We start from the raw sequence: 17,318 nt of genomic DNA on the forward strand, positions 1-17,318 counted from the left end.
TCTTCTTCTTCTTCTTCTTCTTCTTCTTCTTCTTCTTCTTCTTCTTCTTCTTCTTCTTCTTCATCTTTCTCTTCTTTGCCCATAGTCCTACTGCAACTGGGGTCTGTGTTGATGTCCCTGGCTTGTGTGGCAACAGAATACCATGTGGATGTCCATGATTCAGGCTGCAGCCTGAAGCCATGCTGATGTCCAAGGGCCATGCCTCACTTGGAGCCATATTGCTGGGAGTGCCCCATGCTGCCACCTGAGATCATGTTGATATCCATGTTCATATTGTAGCTGGGTGCTATGTTCATTATCTGTGTTGTCACCAGAAATAATGGGAAAGCCCACAGTCCATGCTCCTGCTGACAGTAAAGTGCAGGGAAGCTACTTTGGCAATGATATCAGTCACTATAGATGCACAGATGAGACAGAGGGACATGGATGGCTTCTGTAACAGCCTCTATTCCCATCCCACCCCAATTACCTACCCCCACACCCCCCAAAAATGCAACAGCCTAAACATAAATCCATTGAAGGGAACTCTTTAGAAAGTGTGATAAGGCTACTGATATGTAGCTCTCCACAACTGATGGCTTGCAACACAGGTGCTGGAGAGGAATTGACTCAGTTCTATTGAAGGGAAAGCCCACTGAGTTTCACTGTGCTCCAGTGAGTATATAGATAAGACAAATTGGACTTATTTTGTTGTTGTTGTTGTTGCAGGGGCGATCACAAGGGCAGAGGGGGCTGATATGGAAGGACTGAAATGTGGGTGTTATTGGAGTGTATGATGTGAAATTGCCAAAGAATCAATAACAATATTATGCTGAAAAAAAATGATCAGAGACTGCATGGGAAAGAAGCTTCCATAATCACCAGCCATGCAGACACACACTGAGCTCATCCTGTGCCTAGCCAAATCTTCCTCCAGAATGGGCAGGTCAGGAGCAGGGAACCATGAAGAGCCAGTGCTTGCTTCCATTGTAACCAAGGGGGGAAGTGGATGAATGAGCAGGTGTGTAACACCACCAAATGTTCCTGCCACCCCTCAATGTCTTCAGTTTTCCACAGTTATCATCCTGCCACATGATTCCTTTCTCTGCTCTTAGAACAAATTTCTCCTTCGAAACACTCTGGAATGTCTTTCTCTCTGAGGTTAGAGTGACAAATTGTCCTATGAAAGATAAACAAAACTCTTGTTTACACTTTTTCCCCATGCTGAGTCCACTGTGGACCTAAGCATTTTCTGTTCGTTGCCAAGACCATATTGTCTTTCTACCAGGTCTACAGCCTCAAAGAGATTTCCTTGTGCCAGGCATTCTGAAACTGAGCTCAAATATGAGCTCTCATTAGGTAAATCAACATGGAGGACTCAACTGCATGCTTCTTTACTGCTTTATAAGATAGTTTTACTTTCTCTTTGTAAAACACAATCTGCTCCTCACCCAGTGGTCTTTCTAATCCTCCTCTCACTCATATAATGGATTCCATTTCTTCTGTCCTTCAACCGTGTTTACAGTGCATTCTCTGGAAATGAGGGAAAGTGGCTGGTGAGTGGGCAGCAGTCAGTGGTCACAAACCTTCCTGGAAAGGGCACTGTCAGTCTTATCTGCTTGTTGCTCATCATTTTCTACCATTGTTTTTTTTTAATACTATGACTGTTAATATCTTAACTTGAATATGATACAACAGAGGCATGACATGCCCATTATTTTTTCTATGTGGAAGGATACAGAAGAAACTCAACCACCTTTCTTCCTAGAGTCTTCCTATTTTCTAAAAATCAGACCCGCTGTTCTGAAGCTCAAACTATTCTGTAAATGTTGAGTGGAGTATTGGAGCACTGTGGGGCCAGGATGAGGCATGAAATTCTTAGCTCTGTTTCTTCTATCTCTTCAGGGAAGCTTCTATGTCCCCTCGGAGAACTGCATACAGCATGCACACAAGTGGCATCGGGACCTCTGTCTACTGCTGCTCCATGCCTATCGGGGCCTCCGGCTCTACTTTCTAGTCATCATGAGAGACATTCCTGAGCTGCCCACCATGAAGCTGGGTAAGGGAATAGGAGCAGAAAATCTCAGTTCAGTAGCTGACATTCTACGTTGGAGTGTGGATGGAGAAAAGGTGCTATGCTTTTGCAAAGATCATGGTGAAAACATGATTAGACATTTAGACTTCTCTGGATTCTACCTCACTGTATTAAGAGAGATTATTTAGAATAATGACAAATGCAATAAGAACAAATATGAGTTCTCTAAGGCATCCACTCATTCATTTATGTACCAAATAAATATTTATTGAACACCTACTACGTACCTGGCATCTTATCTAATAATGTTAAGCTGCCTTTGTTAGAACTAATTTTGGTATCACACAAAGGAACATACAAACAAAGCCAAAATATTTCAACAAGGCAGTTATTTTTGCAAAAGGATGTGCCAGAACCCAGACAGGGCTAGTAGCAAAACACAGCCACGATAGTTCCTGGCTTCCATCACTGAAGTAGGTAGATCGAACCTCGCCCCACTGGTGAGAACCCAACTTCATAATCTAAGGTGACTGTCTAATCAAGTAAAGCAGAAGGTTCTTGAGTCCTTCAGTCCTTTCCAGGCCACAAGCTACAACTGGTTAAAACTTAGATTCTCTCTTCTTCCCTCACTCTCTCCCCCCTGTTTCTTCTCTCTCTCTTTCACACAACACATTTTATAGAATAATTTACAAGTTTATAGTATTTAATAATTAAGACCAATTATAGAGTTATAACTTATAAATATGCATAACAGCTTCATAAAAGAGCACTACACAGAAAGAAATCATGAACACATATATGAACAGCTACAGCCATTCATATCTATTATATTTGTATGTATCTAATTATTCCTTGGTCTATCCTGTGAAGTACTCTAGAACTTCCTTTGACATGTTAAATTTGGTTATGGGGACAGATAGATTTTTTTCAAAACTAGATATCATGGAGCTTAGTGAGCCTAAATCCTACTTGAGTAGTAAATAGAGACATCAAACTTGAGAAGTAAAATGACTACTCAAAGCCATACAGGAACAGATAGCCATGACAGAGATCCTGGGGAAGGGTGCTTCAGTCCTGCCACCCTCCATTAGAGTATGCCACATGTTGTGGTTCCAGTCTAAGTCCTTTGGATCAGAGGCTTTACAGGGAGACTGTTCAAGGATATTACATATGTCAATGTCCAAATCCCACTAAGTTTTTATTTCTCTGTCTGTTCCTTTGTATACCAACTTCTGTGAGAGCCATACCATTGGTAGCGCCTGTGGCAGGTGTATTATAAGCAGGTTGCATGACAATGACATATATATAAGTTTCTCTTTACAGACTATGGGGTCTGTGAGAGCTGGCTCTCCCTCACATTCCTTATGCTCTGTCTCTAGTCTGTAGAGCAGAGGAGTTTTTGTACTGCTTACATTGATTTCAGACCCTCTTGCCATCTACTCTTATGAGTCATGACCCTTGGCCAAGCCAGTGGCCAGCCAGGTCTTTGAATGAAGCAGTCTTTGACTTGGGTGTTTTCGGGAGCCAATTTTATAGAGGCTGTAAAAAAAATTACAAGTGTTTCAGGCTGTGACTCTTCCACACAGTACTTGCTTTGCAGATGTTAAATCCTGGGTTTGACCTACAGCTCCACAAAGACAAGGCAAAGAAGTACAGAGTCAGAGCCCAGTTATATTGCTCAAAAGAAAAAGGATTTATTAAGCAGCAGTTGGTGATCAAACCTAAAAAAACGAGCAAGGTTTCTTTATTCACTAAAATATTTCCAACATATTTTTGTTGAGTATCTTCTATACTGGCCATTGTGCTGGACACTTAGGATATAGTCCTGTTGAAAAGGGACAAAGTCTGTTGAACTTTTGGGTCAATCGACCTGAGGTAACTGGTCAGATGGGAGGGTCACCAGGACACAGAGGTGCTAAAAGATTGCTTATGTTGCCCTAGCCAGTACAACTGCATGCCAATGGCTCAGCTTAGCACTGGAGAGCTAGGAGAGAGTTCAAAAATGATCAAAACTCTGACCATTAAATCACTAATAGCTGGAGGTCACTGGTTCAGGCTGACAAGCTGGTGCATAGCAGGCTGCACTGTGGGTGGCCCGGATTGCTATGATGCTCATTAGTGAGAAGTTCCCTGGAGTCTGCCCTCTACTCAGGCTTGCCACTTCTCTTCCTGCAGCTTCTTTTCAGCCTCAAGGTGGAGACACAAATCCGTGTTTGCTCTGTTAAAAATCTGTGTTTGTGAGAGTCTCTTTGTGTATGTGTGCATGTATGTATATGCGCATACGCATGTATGTGTGTATGTTCATGTGTATGTGTGCGAATGTGCACATGCCTGTGGACATGCATCTGGAAAAGGATGAATAAATGTAAACTTGTTTGGGGAAACTCAAAATGGTAGACACACTAAGAGGTCAATTGTACCTTATAATTCCACTCTGCACTCCACAGTGGGTTTCTCTTGCACTCAATCCATGGTACCAAATGAAGCTGACTCTTTTCAAAGTCTGATCAGGGAGTCCTCTGGAGTTGCCTTTGTCTCTCTTCGGGTTTACCATTTAACTCATGACATTTAGGCCTTTTCCTTTAGTTTGCAAGTACAGCATTTAAGTGGGGTCTGTTTAATTGTGTGGTCTTTGTTCTTCCTTCACAGAGGCCCTTGCTGTTGAAGAAACACTTTCTCAGCTGTGCTCAGAGTTACAGGTAATTACAGTTCAGACCCTGAATCTGAACAGATGGAAGGTACTTACAGTGCTGGACCAAGCTGGTTTTGCTGGCCACACAGCATGCCAGTCACTGAAGCCACAATTTTCCCCAAAGAGAACAAGTGAATTCACAGGTACTGATGTGTGGGGATGGGGGATGGGTCTGGCCACAAATCTGCCCTCCGGAGCAAAGGGCTGAGAGGCTTCTGTGTCTATAAACAGACAGTGTCTGAGGCCACGTTAGGAAACATGACTGACGAAGAGGAAAACAAATAATGTTTTGCTGTTCATAAGCAGCAGTTTCAGAAATGACAGCATTAGCACTGTACATGGGTAGAGACTACAGATGTCAAAAGGTCACACTCCAACATTGCATACACTCAAGTGAAGCCGTTCATGACTTCGACCCTTTTAAGCAAGACAAAGTTATCTGCAGATCCCTAAAAGCGTCATCATCCAAATCATCCACAGGTCAGGGCACCGTCTGGGGTGACGCTGGTCCTCAGTGTGTCATCTCACTGTTACCTCTGTGACTTCTGTACCCAGTGGAGTGAGTGATCACTAAGCAAAAGCCTGGGCAACCAAGAGGACGTATTTAGGTTTCCCCTGGGTCTCCTAAGAAAGAACATTTTATTCTTGGTTTTTAAGCTTTCGCCAGGGAAGGAGAGTGACTCAAGAAACTTACAGAACAAAAGGGAATAATTTCATGCTGGGAACTTGGTTCCAGCTTTGTGAAGGAAACGAGAGTCGTGCACTTGGAGAGTGTGTGGGGAATGAGTGTGTGTCCGTTTGAGTCACCTGCTGTGATTTACAATCCCTGGGGCACTCAGTGTCAACTTTGGGTCTCCGGAAGCATAAACATGCATGAACACCTGTGCACACGTGCACCTCTATATGTGCAGAAAGGAAAACGCCACAGACACAGACAGAGATAGCACACATCTGGTTTTAATTGGCCTCGCTTTCTTATAGCTAAAAGCAAGTGGGACAGCCACACTTCAGGAACATGGGTAAGGACCCCTGTCCTTTCAAAAGGAGAGGAATTTAGTATTGGCAGGAGGTTGGTCAACTTGGGGAGTGTCACAGCTGCTCATTGCTGGAAGCTGGCTGCAAACCAGACCTGTGTATTACAGCATTGACAAGTTACTTCACCTTTATGAATCTTGGTTTTCCTATCTGTGAGGCAGGAACAGGGGCTGGGGAGATGGCTCAGTGGTTAGAGCGCTTGCCGCCCAAGCATGAAGAACACGCTTCAGACCTCCAGAACTCACTTGTGAAAGTGGGAAGGCCAGACCTGATGGCTGCTTCAAATACATGAGATCCCAGGTACAAGCAGTCCAGCTAGACTAGTCAGAATTGTCGCGCTCAGGGTTTGGCAAGAGATCCTGCTTCAATAAATGAAGTGGAGAGCCACTGATAAAGTATTCAATGTCAACTCTGGGTCTCCATAATTATAGACATGGAGGGCATCTGGACACACATAAACACCACAAGCACAGACAGAGATAAAACACATCTGGGTTTTTTTGGTCTCTCTTTTAGCTAAAAATGTGGCACGCACCTGCCTGTTGCTGGCTGCTATTTGGTGAGCATTGCATAAAGCGTCATCATTTAGTCAACAGAAGGTTCTGTAAAATAAATGTTACTATGTTCCACAGGGTAGGGACTGGGGAACAGGTCACAATGTTATCAGGGACATAGGACTAGTAGAGACATCAGTCTCCATGTGGCAGAGTCTTTCGCTCTCCAGCACAAAGCTACCATAGGAAACAAAACTGGTGACAGAAAAATAGAAGTAGAGTTTGACCTATGCACATGGGGCCTGGTACAGGACAGAGGGCAGACGGAGCCAACCACACCATTGATTGCCACAAGTACCATGGGGCTCTTGCTGGGCATTCTCTCCTCTACTGAGTAGTTTCTAGTGATGCATGGGTCCTTGGCAGGCAGTGTTGTCAAAGAGCCAACCACCCCTTTTCTCTTTGGCATTTTCATAAGCATCTCGTTAGGAGCTATGGCACCTGTTGACCAGGTGAAATTGGATCCACTTCAGCTGGCATGTTTAAATTCCCATTACTTGTGAGCACCAGGGTCAGCTCTGGGGACTTAGTGGTGATCCCTTCCCCTGGAGGGAAGATTAGAGAAGGATTCTAGTCACTCTTGGGCTTTCATTGCTATTTAGCACACAAATGAAACAGTATCCGGACAGAGATACTGCAGATAGTGATGGGATCCCAGACAGTGTGTCAGTAATCCTTTTCAGGAGGAAACAAGATTTTAGTGGGCTCTAAAGAGGAAGCTCCGTTGAAATCAAGGACTGAGGGAATACCAAAGCTTTGCGATTTTTCACCAGGGCAGTGACAGAGATCTGAAGGGGGAGGGTCTTTGGTTCAGGGCTGCAGGAGGGTCAGAAGCCTGAGCTCTACAAGGAAGAGGTTGACTGAAGCATCAGAGAGGGAGCTGAGACTAATAATTAAGAAGCCTGAATGTCCTATTCACCATGTGGCCTGGACGAATTCTCCAAGTCACTGGGACTCATGCAAAGAGAGGATGGTGAATCCTTTGGAGCAGGTATAGAAGAATGAACTTCCAACATCTGTGCATGTGGGGTTTTCCCATCTTCTTCAGTTAGTTCTCCGATACTAATAGCATGTTCAACCATGTAGTGTCATTCTAACTGTCTCCCTAGGGTCGGCATCATGTTCCACAGGTTAAAGGCTCAGTCTTACAACACTGTCCCCCATCAGAAGCAGTTTCTGGAACTATCCTAATTTGACCAATCAGCTGTCAGGTAGACTTTGTAATCATACCCCTTTCATGTTAGATTATCTCCTTTAATGGCTTATAGAACACAGGAAACAGTTTTATAAACATTACCAGTCTACTATAAAAGATATTACAAGTGGCATAAATGAAGAGCTAGATGAAGGACACATAGGTCAAAGTCTAAAAAGGAAGCCAAGAGTGGACTTCCTGTTCCTTAGTCAAGCCATATAAACTTCAGGCAGGTGGGTACATTCACCAACCTGGAGGCTTTCCAATCTCCGGCTTAGATGGTTTCTTTATGTCAGAAGCCAATCTGGGACCTCCAAGAAAATTATCGCACAGTCCAACTTGTTCCAGAAAGGGAAAACATTTCATTTCTGCAGAAGGGTGCATATCCATGACTCATCAAGCAGGCAAGCACACCCAGTGGGGTCCTAGTGGGCTTTTTTTCCCCTAAAGGGATCCTCTTTCTCACTAAGTGGTCCGAGCCTGGCCTCACACTCTGACTTTGCTGCATAAGTCAAACCAGAGTGTGGACAGGCAGAGTGCAGTTCTGGGAGGCCATGGACCTATGGATATGTTTTTTTTTTTTTTTTTTCAGTAAGTGCTGGCGCTGGAGGAATTTGAATTTCTGCCAAATGGCTTCTTCACAATTTTAAATGACATTTGTTTCTATATGACCCTTTGCTAGAACAGACAGTACTAATTTTTCACTCATGGAGGCTCCAGGAAAGAGATGTGATTGATTAGGTCCTGGACATTGGTAATTTACTCCATCCCCAACACTTCTCCCTTCCTTGATATCTGGGGACAATACCCACTTCTTAACCATGAGCTGGCTTTCCTGGCAGCAGTTTCTAGCCTGTAGCTGGCTAGGGGATAGTAAGATCCACTTCAGGAGTTTGTTAGAAAAGACTTAATACCAAAATCTCTGTCTCTCTCTCTCTGTCTCTCCCTCTTTCTCTCGCACCCCACACCTACATACCCACACACGCACGCCTGCAGGCACGCACTCATCCTCTTACTGCTGTGGAGATTCCAGGGGTTTGGGGTGCTCCTCACCAGGAACAAAAGACTGAAATGCACCTGCGTTCTCCAGCAGAGAACTTGAATTGAGAAGGATGACAATGGTTTTATCCACAATGACAACAGTGAGGTTCAGAGGGCAGCCTCGTCACAAAGGAAGTGCTCAAACATGCATTCACAGTGGCAAGTGGATACAAATAAGCTGGGCTTCCTTAAATGATGAGACCTGATAAACTAGGGTCAGATAGGGGAGGCGGACCTTCCCTATCAGTGGACTAGGAGAGGGGCATAGGGGGAGAAGAGGGAGGGAGGTTAGGACTAGAAGGAGATGAGGGAGCAAAGCAAATAAATTGTAACAACAACAACAAAAAGTTTCTCAGCCAATTCTCAGGTAATCTTTTGGATGAAATTACCAAAAGCGTGACAAGGTGCAATGGCAATTTCCCCTTGATGGTAGAGAACACTGTGGCTCTGGTCTCTGGGACACCTTCCTCTATGGCAATTTGTCACCTCTGATGATGGCAATGACTTGAGAGACTTGAAGGCAGAACTGTCAACAGTTTCATCAGAATTATTTCCGAAGAGGGCCAGTGCTCACCTCCACCCCTTACAGCAGAGTCCCAGGCTGTGGGAAGGTTTTCTTGATTTTACTTTTTTCAATTCTATGGCAGTCTCATGTGTGTATATGATTAATGGTCTCTAGTTTACCGTCTACTACCCTCTTTCATGCCCCCTCCTTCTCTGGCTGAAATTCTTCTTCTCAAGTTTCTCTTCTACTTTCATTTCCTGTGTGTATGTGCATGTGTGTGTTTCTGTGTGTCCCACTGAATTCTTACTTCTCTCGATGCTGCAGGAATTTTTCTAAGCACACTTTATTGCAGAATTTTATTAGGTAAGAAACTCTGAGTGGTGATGGGTGCGAGCTATTAACGGTGAAGGGTGAGGGCTTCATTCTACCCCTTAGTTTGCTCCTAATGGATTGACTGGCCTGAGAATTGACTGGTGGCAATACAGCTGGATACTCAGTAACCCTCGCAAATCACAGAGTTGGGATCTGCTTAGAGATGAGACACCGCCACCTTCTGGCCAATGGTGAGCAGTGGTGAAGGTGTTCATCCCAAGCCTGACTGCTAAGGGCAGTGATGAGGTGGCTGGTTTCAGGTGATTAAGACAATAGAAATCCCGAGTTCTCTTGCAGCAGCAAGCTCCCAGGGCATCTTTACTTGGTGGGAGAAACTTTCGTGTGAAGCACAGGTCACACATGAGTGTGAGCACGTGCACCTTTACCGACTTCCTGCGATGTGTAGAACGTGAAATACAAATAGAGATGCTAGACTGGAAATCTGGGTGGGGAGATGCTGAGGGTCCTCCCAGCACAAATTAATCAAACATGGAAGTGTGCACCTTACTGGAGAGCCTCCTGACTCTCACTGAGCAGCACTGGTAAGTAAGCCTTGTGGTTAGGGTCAGTTTTGTGTTTCAGTTACAACAACTTAAGACATTTCTAAGGAACAAAATACTGTCTGGTATTTATCCCCATGAACTTTTGGGAATTATTTAATTATCTGGTAGTTGCTCCTGGAACTGCTCCCTTCTATTGGGGAACACCCCAAAATAAGGACTTAGGAAGAAAGTGAGACTTGGGTTTTGATTTGTTTGTGTCAGCCACACCTCTTGTCAGAGGGGATCTTAGCCGCTTTTCCGGTTACTCTAATAAATCTACCCATCAAGAGCAACTTAAGAGAGAAAGAGTTTATTTTGGCTCACATCTCCAGGAAGTTAGTCATTACTGTGGGAAGTCACAACAGTAAGGCCTTGAGGTCAAGAAGCACGGGGCGAAAAGTGCTCGCATTGAATTCCCTGTCTCCTTTGGTACAGTTGAGGATTCTAGTCCAGGGAATGGTGCTGCCCTCTGTTGGTGGGGTGTCTTTCCACCTCAATGTAAAGATTCAAGGTAATCCTAGACAGGCATTGCAGACAGGCATTGCTTGAAACCAGTATCCCAGGTGATTCTAGATTTCATCAAGCTGCCAATTGAAATTAACCACAACAGAGGATTTGAGAGTACCTTCCTTCAAACTGGGAAGCAACCTTAGAAGCTGATGGCCTAAACGGATGCCCTGATCCAGATGAATTTTCGTGTCCCTGCTATGGAAGAACTGACTTTAAGCTCAAGGAGGCATGGTTCAAAGATGCCCAGAAGGCCCCCTTTTCACACACACACACACACACACACACACACACACACACACACACACACACACACTTACACTATTCTACCGACTTTCTGGCTTCCCAGAATGTAGCACACCATGTAGCAGAAACTGAGCATGGAATAAAGGGAAAGGCAGCTGAGGAGTGAATGTGGTTAGAGCCCAAACGATCAAGGCTTTGGGAATAGTCAAAGTAGGTCGCTGAGCTTTCTTCATTCTAAGCCACAGTTACCTGTCCAACATGTTCTTATCAAAAGAGTCTCCACCAAAGGCCCCAGGCCCTGTGAAAGCAATGTGCCATGATTACTTGCTTGTTAGCAGGTAAGGCCCCTCCCTCACCTGCTGCTGAAAGCTATCCATACCTGTCATGTGTAGTTATACAGTTCCATGTGTCGGTAATGATAGGAAAGTCCTCCCTTGGCTTACTTAGAAGCCTCTGTAATCTCATCTGAAGCTATTTATAGAATCAACTATGGAGAAAATAATTCTCCCAAAGACTTGTCTAATGAAATCTTTCTTTTTTCCATCTTCACCTATGGTAGTTGAACTCAGAATTCATACTATGTCTGCCAGTGCTACTCTGGTGGAGGGGGAGTGCTTAGAGGGCATAAACAGAATCCCAGAAAGGCAGGACTACATAATTGAGACATGGGACATCTCTCAGAGATTTTAATCCACCTATTTCTGTACTAAAGGGTTGCTGAGTTCACATTATTTATTGCCTAGGGTGCTGGAAGTAGGGAGACTGAGAGGTTAAACTGAAAATGTGGACAAACTGAGGCAGTGGCAGTAGAACAAGCCACACTTCTGTTAGAGGGGCCATTAGGATGGTCTAGGAAGGTCAAGGGCACATAGTCAAGAAGAGTTCGAAAGAGAGGAATGAGCCTTAGACTGATAGCATAGAATAGTATTGTCATAAATACCAGGAAATAGAATTGACTCCCTAGTCATTCCCTGGTGGATGATAGAGCATCCTGAAGTGATGAACAGAACAAGAAAGTAAATAAGAAGATGAAAAGAGAGGACAAGCCATTCCAAAGGGAAGATGCTGCCTGAACAATGGTCTGGTGTTGCAAATAGCCAGGCCTAAGCATGCTGCTTTAGGTGAGTCAGCACAGTTAGGACAATGGTGGTACATTTGGTAAGAGGTGTGATAACTTTGGATAAGGTGGGAATCATTCCCAGTGGCAATATAGTGCTGAGTGTTGATATAGTACATTGGATGTCATTAGTGAAGATTCTGGTTGAAGAATCTCAGTATGAGCTACTTGGATTTCATTGAAAAGCTCCACTTTGCAATCTGGAGTTTTCCCAGTGATATATCCTGTCCCTCAGGTCCACTCCCCTGAACCTTTCCTTCTCTTTCTCTGACTACTCATGATACTTATGTGGCTGAGCTGTCAATAGTCATGAAAGGGTATACACACGTTTTAGAAGATGCTGTGTAACTGGAGCCTTGCATCTGGAAGCTAGTTATAATAATAATAAAAAAGCAAGTATCTCCAAGTGCTAAGAGCCTCACTGTGCAGGGAACATCTCCTTCAACCTCTTACTCTTAGATATGAACCTTTACCTTCTCTGTCTTTATCCAGAATTAATACTCAGTTCAATAACAACAATTACAAAACTGTATCTAGATGCTGTTATTTGTGTATTTAATAAGGAAACTGAGGCACAGGATGACGGAGGGAAAGAGACTGGCTTTGAATGGCTGTGGCTTTGTGAAAGCTCCATACCATTCTTGCTAGGACATATCCCTATGATTTCCATTACAACAGCAGAGGCCCTCTCTAACTTAGCACATGTCCTTCTTTTCCAAACAAGACCAGGAAGATGCCCTCTAATTGCTTTCTGTGTGTTGATGAAGCCTGGAGCTCAGTGGTCGGGCTTCTTGTTACTCCTCAGAGGAGCATTTCATCTTCTTAACTTTTTTTTTTTTTTTTTTTGCCCTTATGCCCTTAGAATATGGCTTTCCCCATTCTAAGCCACAGTTATTTCTCCACCATCTTCTTACCAAAAGAACCTACACCAAAGGCTTTAGGCCCACTGTAGTCTGACTCATATTGTAATTAAGGTAACCTGAAATCCTCCATAAGAAGAGGAAAGTGACGGTTAAGAAGATACTGATGACTCAAAGCCAGTGAAAGTGTGTCTAATGACCCAGATAGTTAAGTATTTTGGGTTTCTGAGAATTGTATTGTCTTCAGAGGTATTTTAAGTACCCACTGAGATTGAGTATATGGCTTTGTGGTTATATAGTTATCCAGTTAAATCTTAGTTGGGTGGGATTTTAGATGCTCTACTAATTCACTGTCATTTTGCTTTCTGTGAAAGGATGGTTATAATATTCTACCTAAAAGATAATTGTATGAATTGAATGTGAAGCATGTATAAAATTTATGGTTGTCCTCCTGCCAAGTGATAAACATTAGTAAGTGGAACCGTTGTGATTATAAAGCACAGAGTTCAGAGTTTAAGGAAATGCAGGGTAGATTCTAGCTCAAAGATCTCTGCCCTGAGTGCATGGGTCTGAGGGAGGAGGCGATGGCTGCTTTCTCTTTGGTGCAATGTGCAAATGCCATGAAAAATGGATAAAAGACTTAGGTGCTGATATTTGGGGAAAATGGGTTCTAAGGTCATGAGATCAGAAGTTTGGGGTAGAGAGTTGAAAATGGGAGCAACTGTATATAAAAGCCGAGATGACATACTAGACAAAACATTTTTTGGAAATACAGAAATGGGCCTCACTTAAAACATGCATGGAGAGGGAAAACATAGATTGGGGATAGACAGATACAGGCTAACCTTGTAATGAGACCATGGGATCTGAATGTTAATCTATAGACAGGAACTGCCAAATAGATTACTCTTCTCATTGCTGCTTCTCTTAACTCTCACATCCAAAGGAACAGGATTACACAGTTCTATATTATATAGCATGAGACACTTGCTATAATAATGTAGCATTAAAGCACATGTGTCATGATACATCATAATATGGTATTACACCATGTGTGGAAAGGGACAGAGGAGCTAACTGATGATCCCAGAATGAGGACTGGAGCAGCCCAAAAGAGCTAGGTCTTTGACTTATACCGTTTTCCCCTCCAGATGCTGAACAACCCAGAGAAGATAGCTGAGCAGATCAGCAAGGATCTTGCCTGGCTGGCTTCCAATCTGATGGCTTTGTGGACACAATTCCTGGACACAGTGACCCTGCACTCTCAAGTGACCACTTATCTCACCCAGGAACATCACACTTTGAGGGTAAATTGTACAGTGCTATCAACTCTCTGACTGCATGTGTTTATACTTAAGGAGAAGTTTTGCAAAAGTTGGTTCATTGAGAGTAAGCAGCTCAGGCACTGTGTTAATCTATAGCTTTCAACAGAGGTCCCACTCAACTGAACAAGCGTTCTGACATCAAAAACCCAGTTAGCTACTCCAGTCCTGTTCTGTCCAGTCCAGATATGGACACATTCCTTGTCTATATCTGATAATAGCTGAGCTTATACAATTGACTATTACAAGTGTCTCAAAATACTCAGGAAAAAGTGCTTTCGATGTAAAGTGTTGGCCTCATTCTGACTCAGTAGGTGTAGGTATTAATATGTATGGCTTAATGTGGATCTCATTTTGCACAAGAGAAATAACTGTAAGAGAATCAGAGTCCACAGAACACATAGCAAATGCCACTGCTTTAGGAATTCTCCACATTGTGCACTTATTTAAAATGCCGGCCTGGGAATATCTCAGATTCTAGTAGAGAGAGTAATACTTTATAAAGATCAAAGCAGAACAGGAATGAGTTTAAAAACACATACTACACTGTTTGAGCTAAGTGCTATAAAGATGTGTAGGCTTATGTGGAGGGTGGGAAGCCTCTTGTTTCAGTCCTCTGTGTGCAGGCACAGTTTTCTTCCCATGAAAAGATCACACCTAATCTCCAGACTCTCAAGTTTAGAAAATGGAGGCTATCTCCACTTGAAGAATTAAGCTGTTTACGTTGTCACCCCTCAGGTCCGAAGGTTTTCTGAAGCTTTCTTTTACATGGAGCACCAAAAACTTGCAGTCTTGACCTTTCAGGAAAACCTGTAAGTAATAAATTGCCCACCCACTTCATCCCGTTAAAGTGGCCACCCAAGGCATTCAGCCCTTTGCTGTTGTTGTTCTGACTTCCCTTTCTTTTCTTCTCTTGCTGTGAAACAGACACTCTGTTTCCCTTTGCACACTCAGTCTACAAACTGTGCAGGTGGAGAAAGTATTCACACTAGGGAGGCACGGGCTGCAGGTGGCAGGAAAGGTCAATAGCCAAAGGTTTCTTTTGTTCCATGTCTATCAGGACGAAATGAGACTTCCCAAGCCTCTGCCGACATCTGTGCCAAGTCTGCAAAATTAATGGAAGCAGGCAGTGTGGGCACATGCTATGTCAGAAAAGCCCTATGGTGCAGTAGCTAAAACATATATTTAGCACAATAATTAAACCCAAGATCTCTAATCAGGAGGACTGATGCCTTTCTATGATTGCCTTCTTTTCAGAAAGTACTGAAAAGTATTCAAGTAAGTTCAAGGGGTGATGAGAGATGAGGTTTCTTAGGTTCCCTGGGGAAGACAGGCAGAAACCACACTGAGATCTGATGACCACCAATATTTTCATTTTGAATAACCTGTTCGTCTAAAAGAAATGGTGAATGGGATCGTGTTTGAGAGGCCACAGTGCATCCATCAGAAGAGGCTGATGGAATTTTTGTGTTGCATAAGAGAGACCTGTAAATCTTTCATTATAGTGTATACAATCCTGTTTCTTCCACAGGTTTCATTGTGTATGCAAACTACAGTGACATTTAGTGTTTGCTTTTGGTTCTGAGAGTGAGTGGGACAGCAAGGAAAATGCATCTTCTTGTGAAAATAGCTTGTTAAGATATCACTGAGGTCTTCTACAAGCACATCAATGAAATTATTCATTAATTCACTCATTCATTCATTCACTAATTTTTTTCAAGTCTCAGGCTAGAACCGGCTGACTAATTTGACAGTTAGAACTGGAAGAACAAATCTGTTAAAGTTAAATATAACCTCGAGGGCCACTGAACAAAACACTGAAATTCAGAAATATAGGGGGGAAAATGCATTCCTGGAAGTCTATACAAAATAGGGAAAAGGTGGAGTTTGTGTTATGGGTAAACCATGTTTCTCAGAGAGTGTGAACTCATGGGGAAGTGAAGGTCACAGAGACCATTGATTTCTGTACTAATTAATTTTCTCATCGCTGGGATTAAAATGCCAAAGAACATCTACTTAAAGGAGGGTGGCCCACAATTTGAAGGGTCATCCTGACAGGAAGTCAAGGCTGCAGGAGAGTGAGGCAGCTGTCACAAGGCATCGAAGTCAAGCAGAACAAGAAATGTTTGTACCCAGTTCACTTCCTCTTTTTGACCCGTCTTATTCAGACTGGGACCCCAGCCTACTGATGTTACCACGTTCAGAGTGGTTCTCCCATCATTAGTGACACCCTGGAAAATTGATCACGGACATGTCCAGAGTGTGTGTCTCTCCCAGGTGGTTCTCAGTTTAGTTGAGTTGACAATGAAAATTAAGCATCACAATCTGTGTGCATCATTTGGTTAGAATGCCAGCCCTCTGGACACCTGTGCAAAGTCCTCGTAACATTGGGTATCCAGTGCTGTACAGTGAGTGAGTCCTTGAGAAGTTAACTTTCCTGCTGTCAGTTTAATCTCAACTGCAGCTAATTGTGATGGTCGGTTTTTGTCAATTTTATCAAATTTAGAATCCGCTGAGAAGGTAGTACTAATGAGAGCTTGTCTAGATTAGGTTGGCCTGAGGGAGTGTCTGTGGCGATTTTCTTGTTTACAGTGATCAAGTTGAAAAGACCTGCCTAATATGGGTGACACCATTCCCTGGGCAGGACATTCTGGAATATAGAAAGTGGAGAAAGCATTGTTCTTGCCTGTGACTGACCAGCTGCTTTCATCTGCTGACGTGACTTCTCTGCAAGGGTGGACTATAACTGAGAAATGAGGTCCAAAAAAATTATTCCTCCCATAAGCCTCTTACAGCAGGACATTTTATCAAGCAGCAAGGAAGGAAATCAATGGGTTACTCATAGTTTCTGTCACCATAAAATGGTCAAAAGTGAAAGACGAAAGGACAAAATGGGAACATCCACACAGAGTGCAAACAGTGCAAGCCAGAGACCTTTCTGTGTAAATGGTTATGTAAATATAGATGGTGATTGATGAATGACCATTAATTGTCCATGTGGACTAGAGATGAGGTCTTGTAGGAATTCTACCTAACTAATAGGAAGCGTAAATTCACTCATTCAGGTAGTTACAGGTGTAAAAAAAATAAGCAAGATAAGGGAATATGGAATGAGAAAGGGTATGGCAGGTGCTCTCATAAATGGCTGAACACTAGTTTTCAGAATCCCAAAACCAAGCCATGTACTATAAAGCATTTATGGAGTTGTTATGTGAATTCCCCACAACAATGTTTCAAGTTATTTGAGTTATTATGATGTATGAAGCTAGAAAGAGACACATACAGCTTATTCCTGCAAACGAGCATCAACTACCTT

At 43.2% G+C, this 17,318-nt stretch overlaps 1 protein-coding gene across 1 annotated transcript in view; it reads left to right on the top strand.

Moving 5' to 3' along the window:
* Fam135b (family with sequence similarity 135 member B) overlaps positions 1–17,318 on the top strand; it is a 175,987-nt gene that overhangs the window by 121,571 nt on the left and 37,098 nt on the right. Inside the window, exons 7-10 of the mRNA XM_055626711.1 lie at positions 1,885–2,038; positions 4,664–4,713; positions 13,832–13,987; positions 14,741–14,814. Of these exons, the coding sequence (XP_055482686.1) occupies positions 1,885–2,038; positions 4,664–4,713; positions 13,832–13,987; positions 14,741–14,814 (434 nt within the window). The remainder of the gene's footprint in view (positions 1–1,884; positions 2,039–4,663; positions 4,714–13,831; positions 13,988–14,740; positions 14,815–17,318) is intronic.

The sequence above is a fragment of the Psammomys obesus genome, unplaced genomic scaffold (assembly GCF_907164565.1).
Source record: "Psammomys obesus unplaced genomic scaffold, mPsaObe1.curated_primary_1811, whole genome shotgun sequence".
Lineage (NCBI taxonomy): Eukaryota > Metazoa > Chordata > Mammalia > Rodentia > Muridae > Psammomys > Psammomys obesus.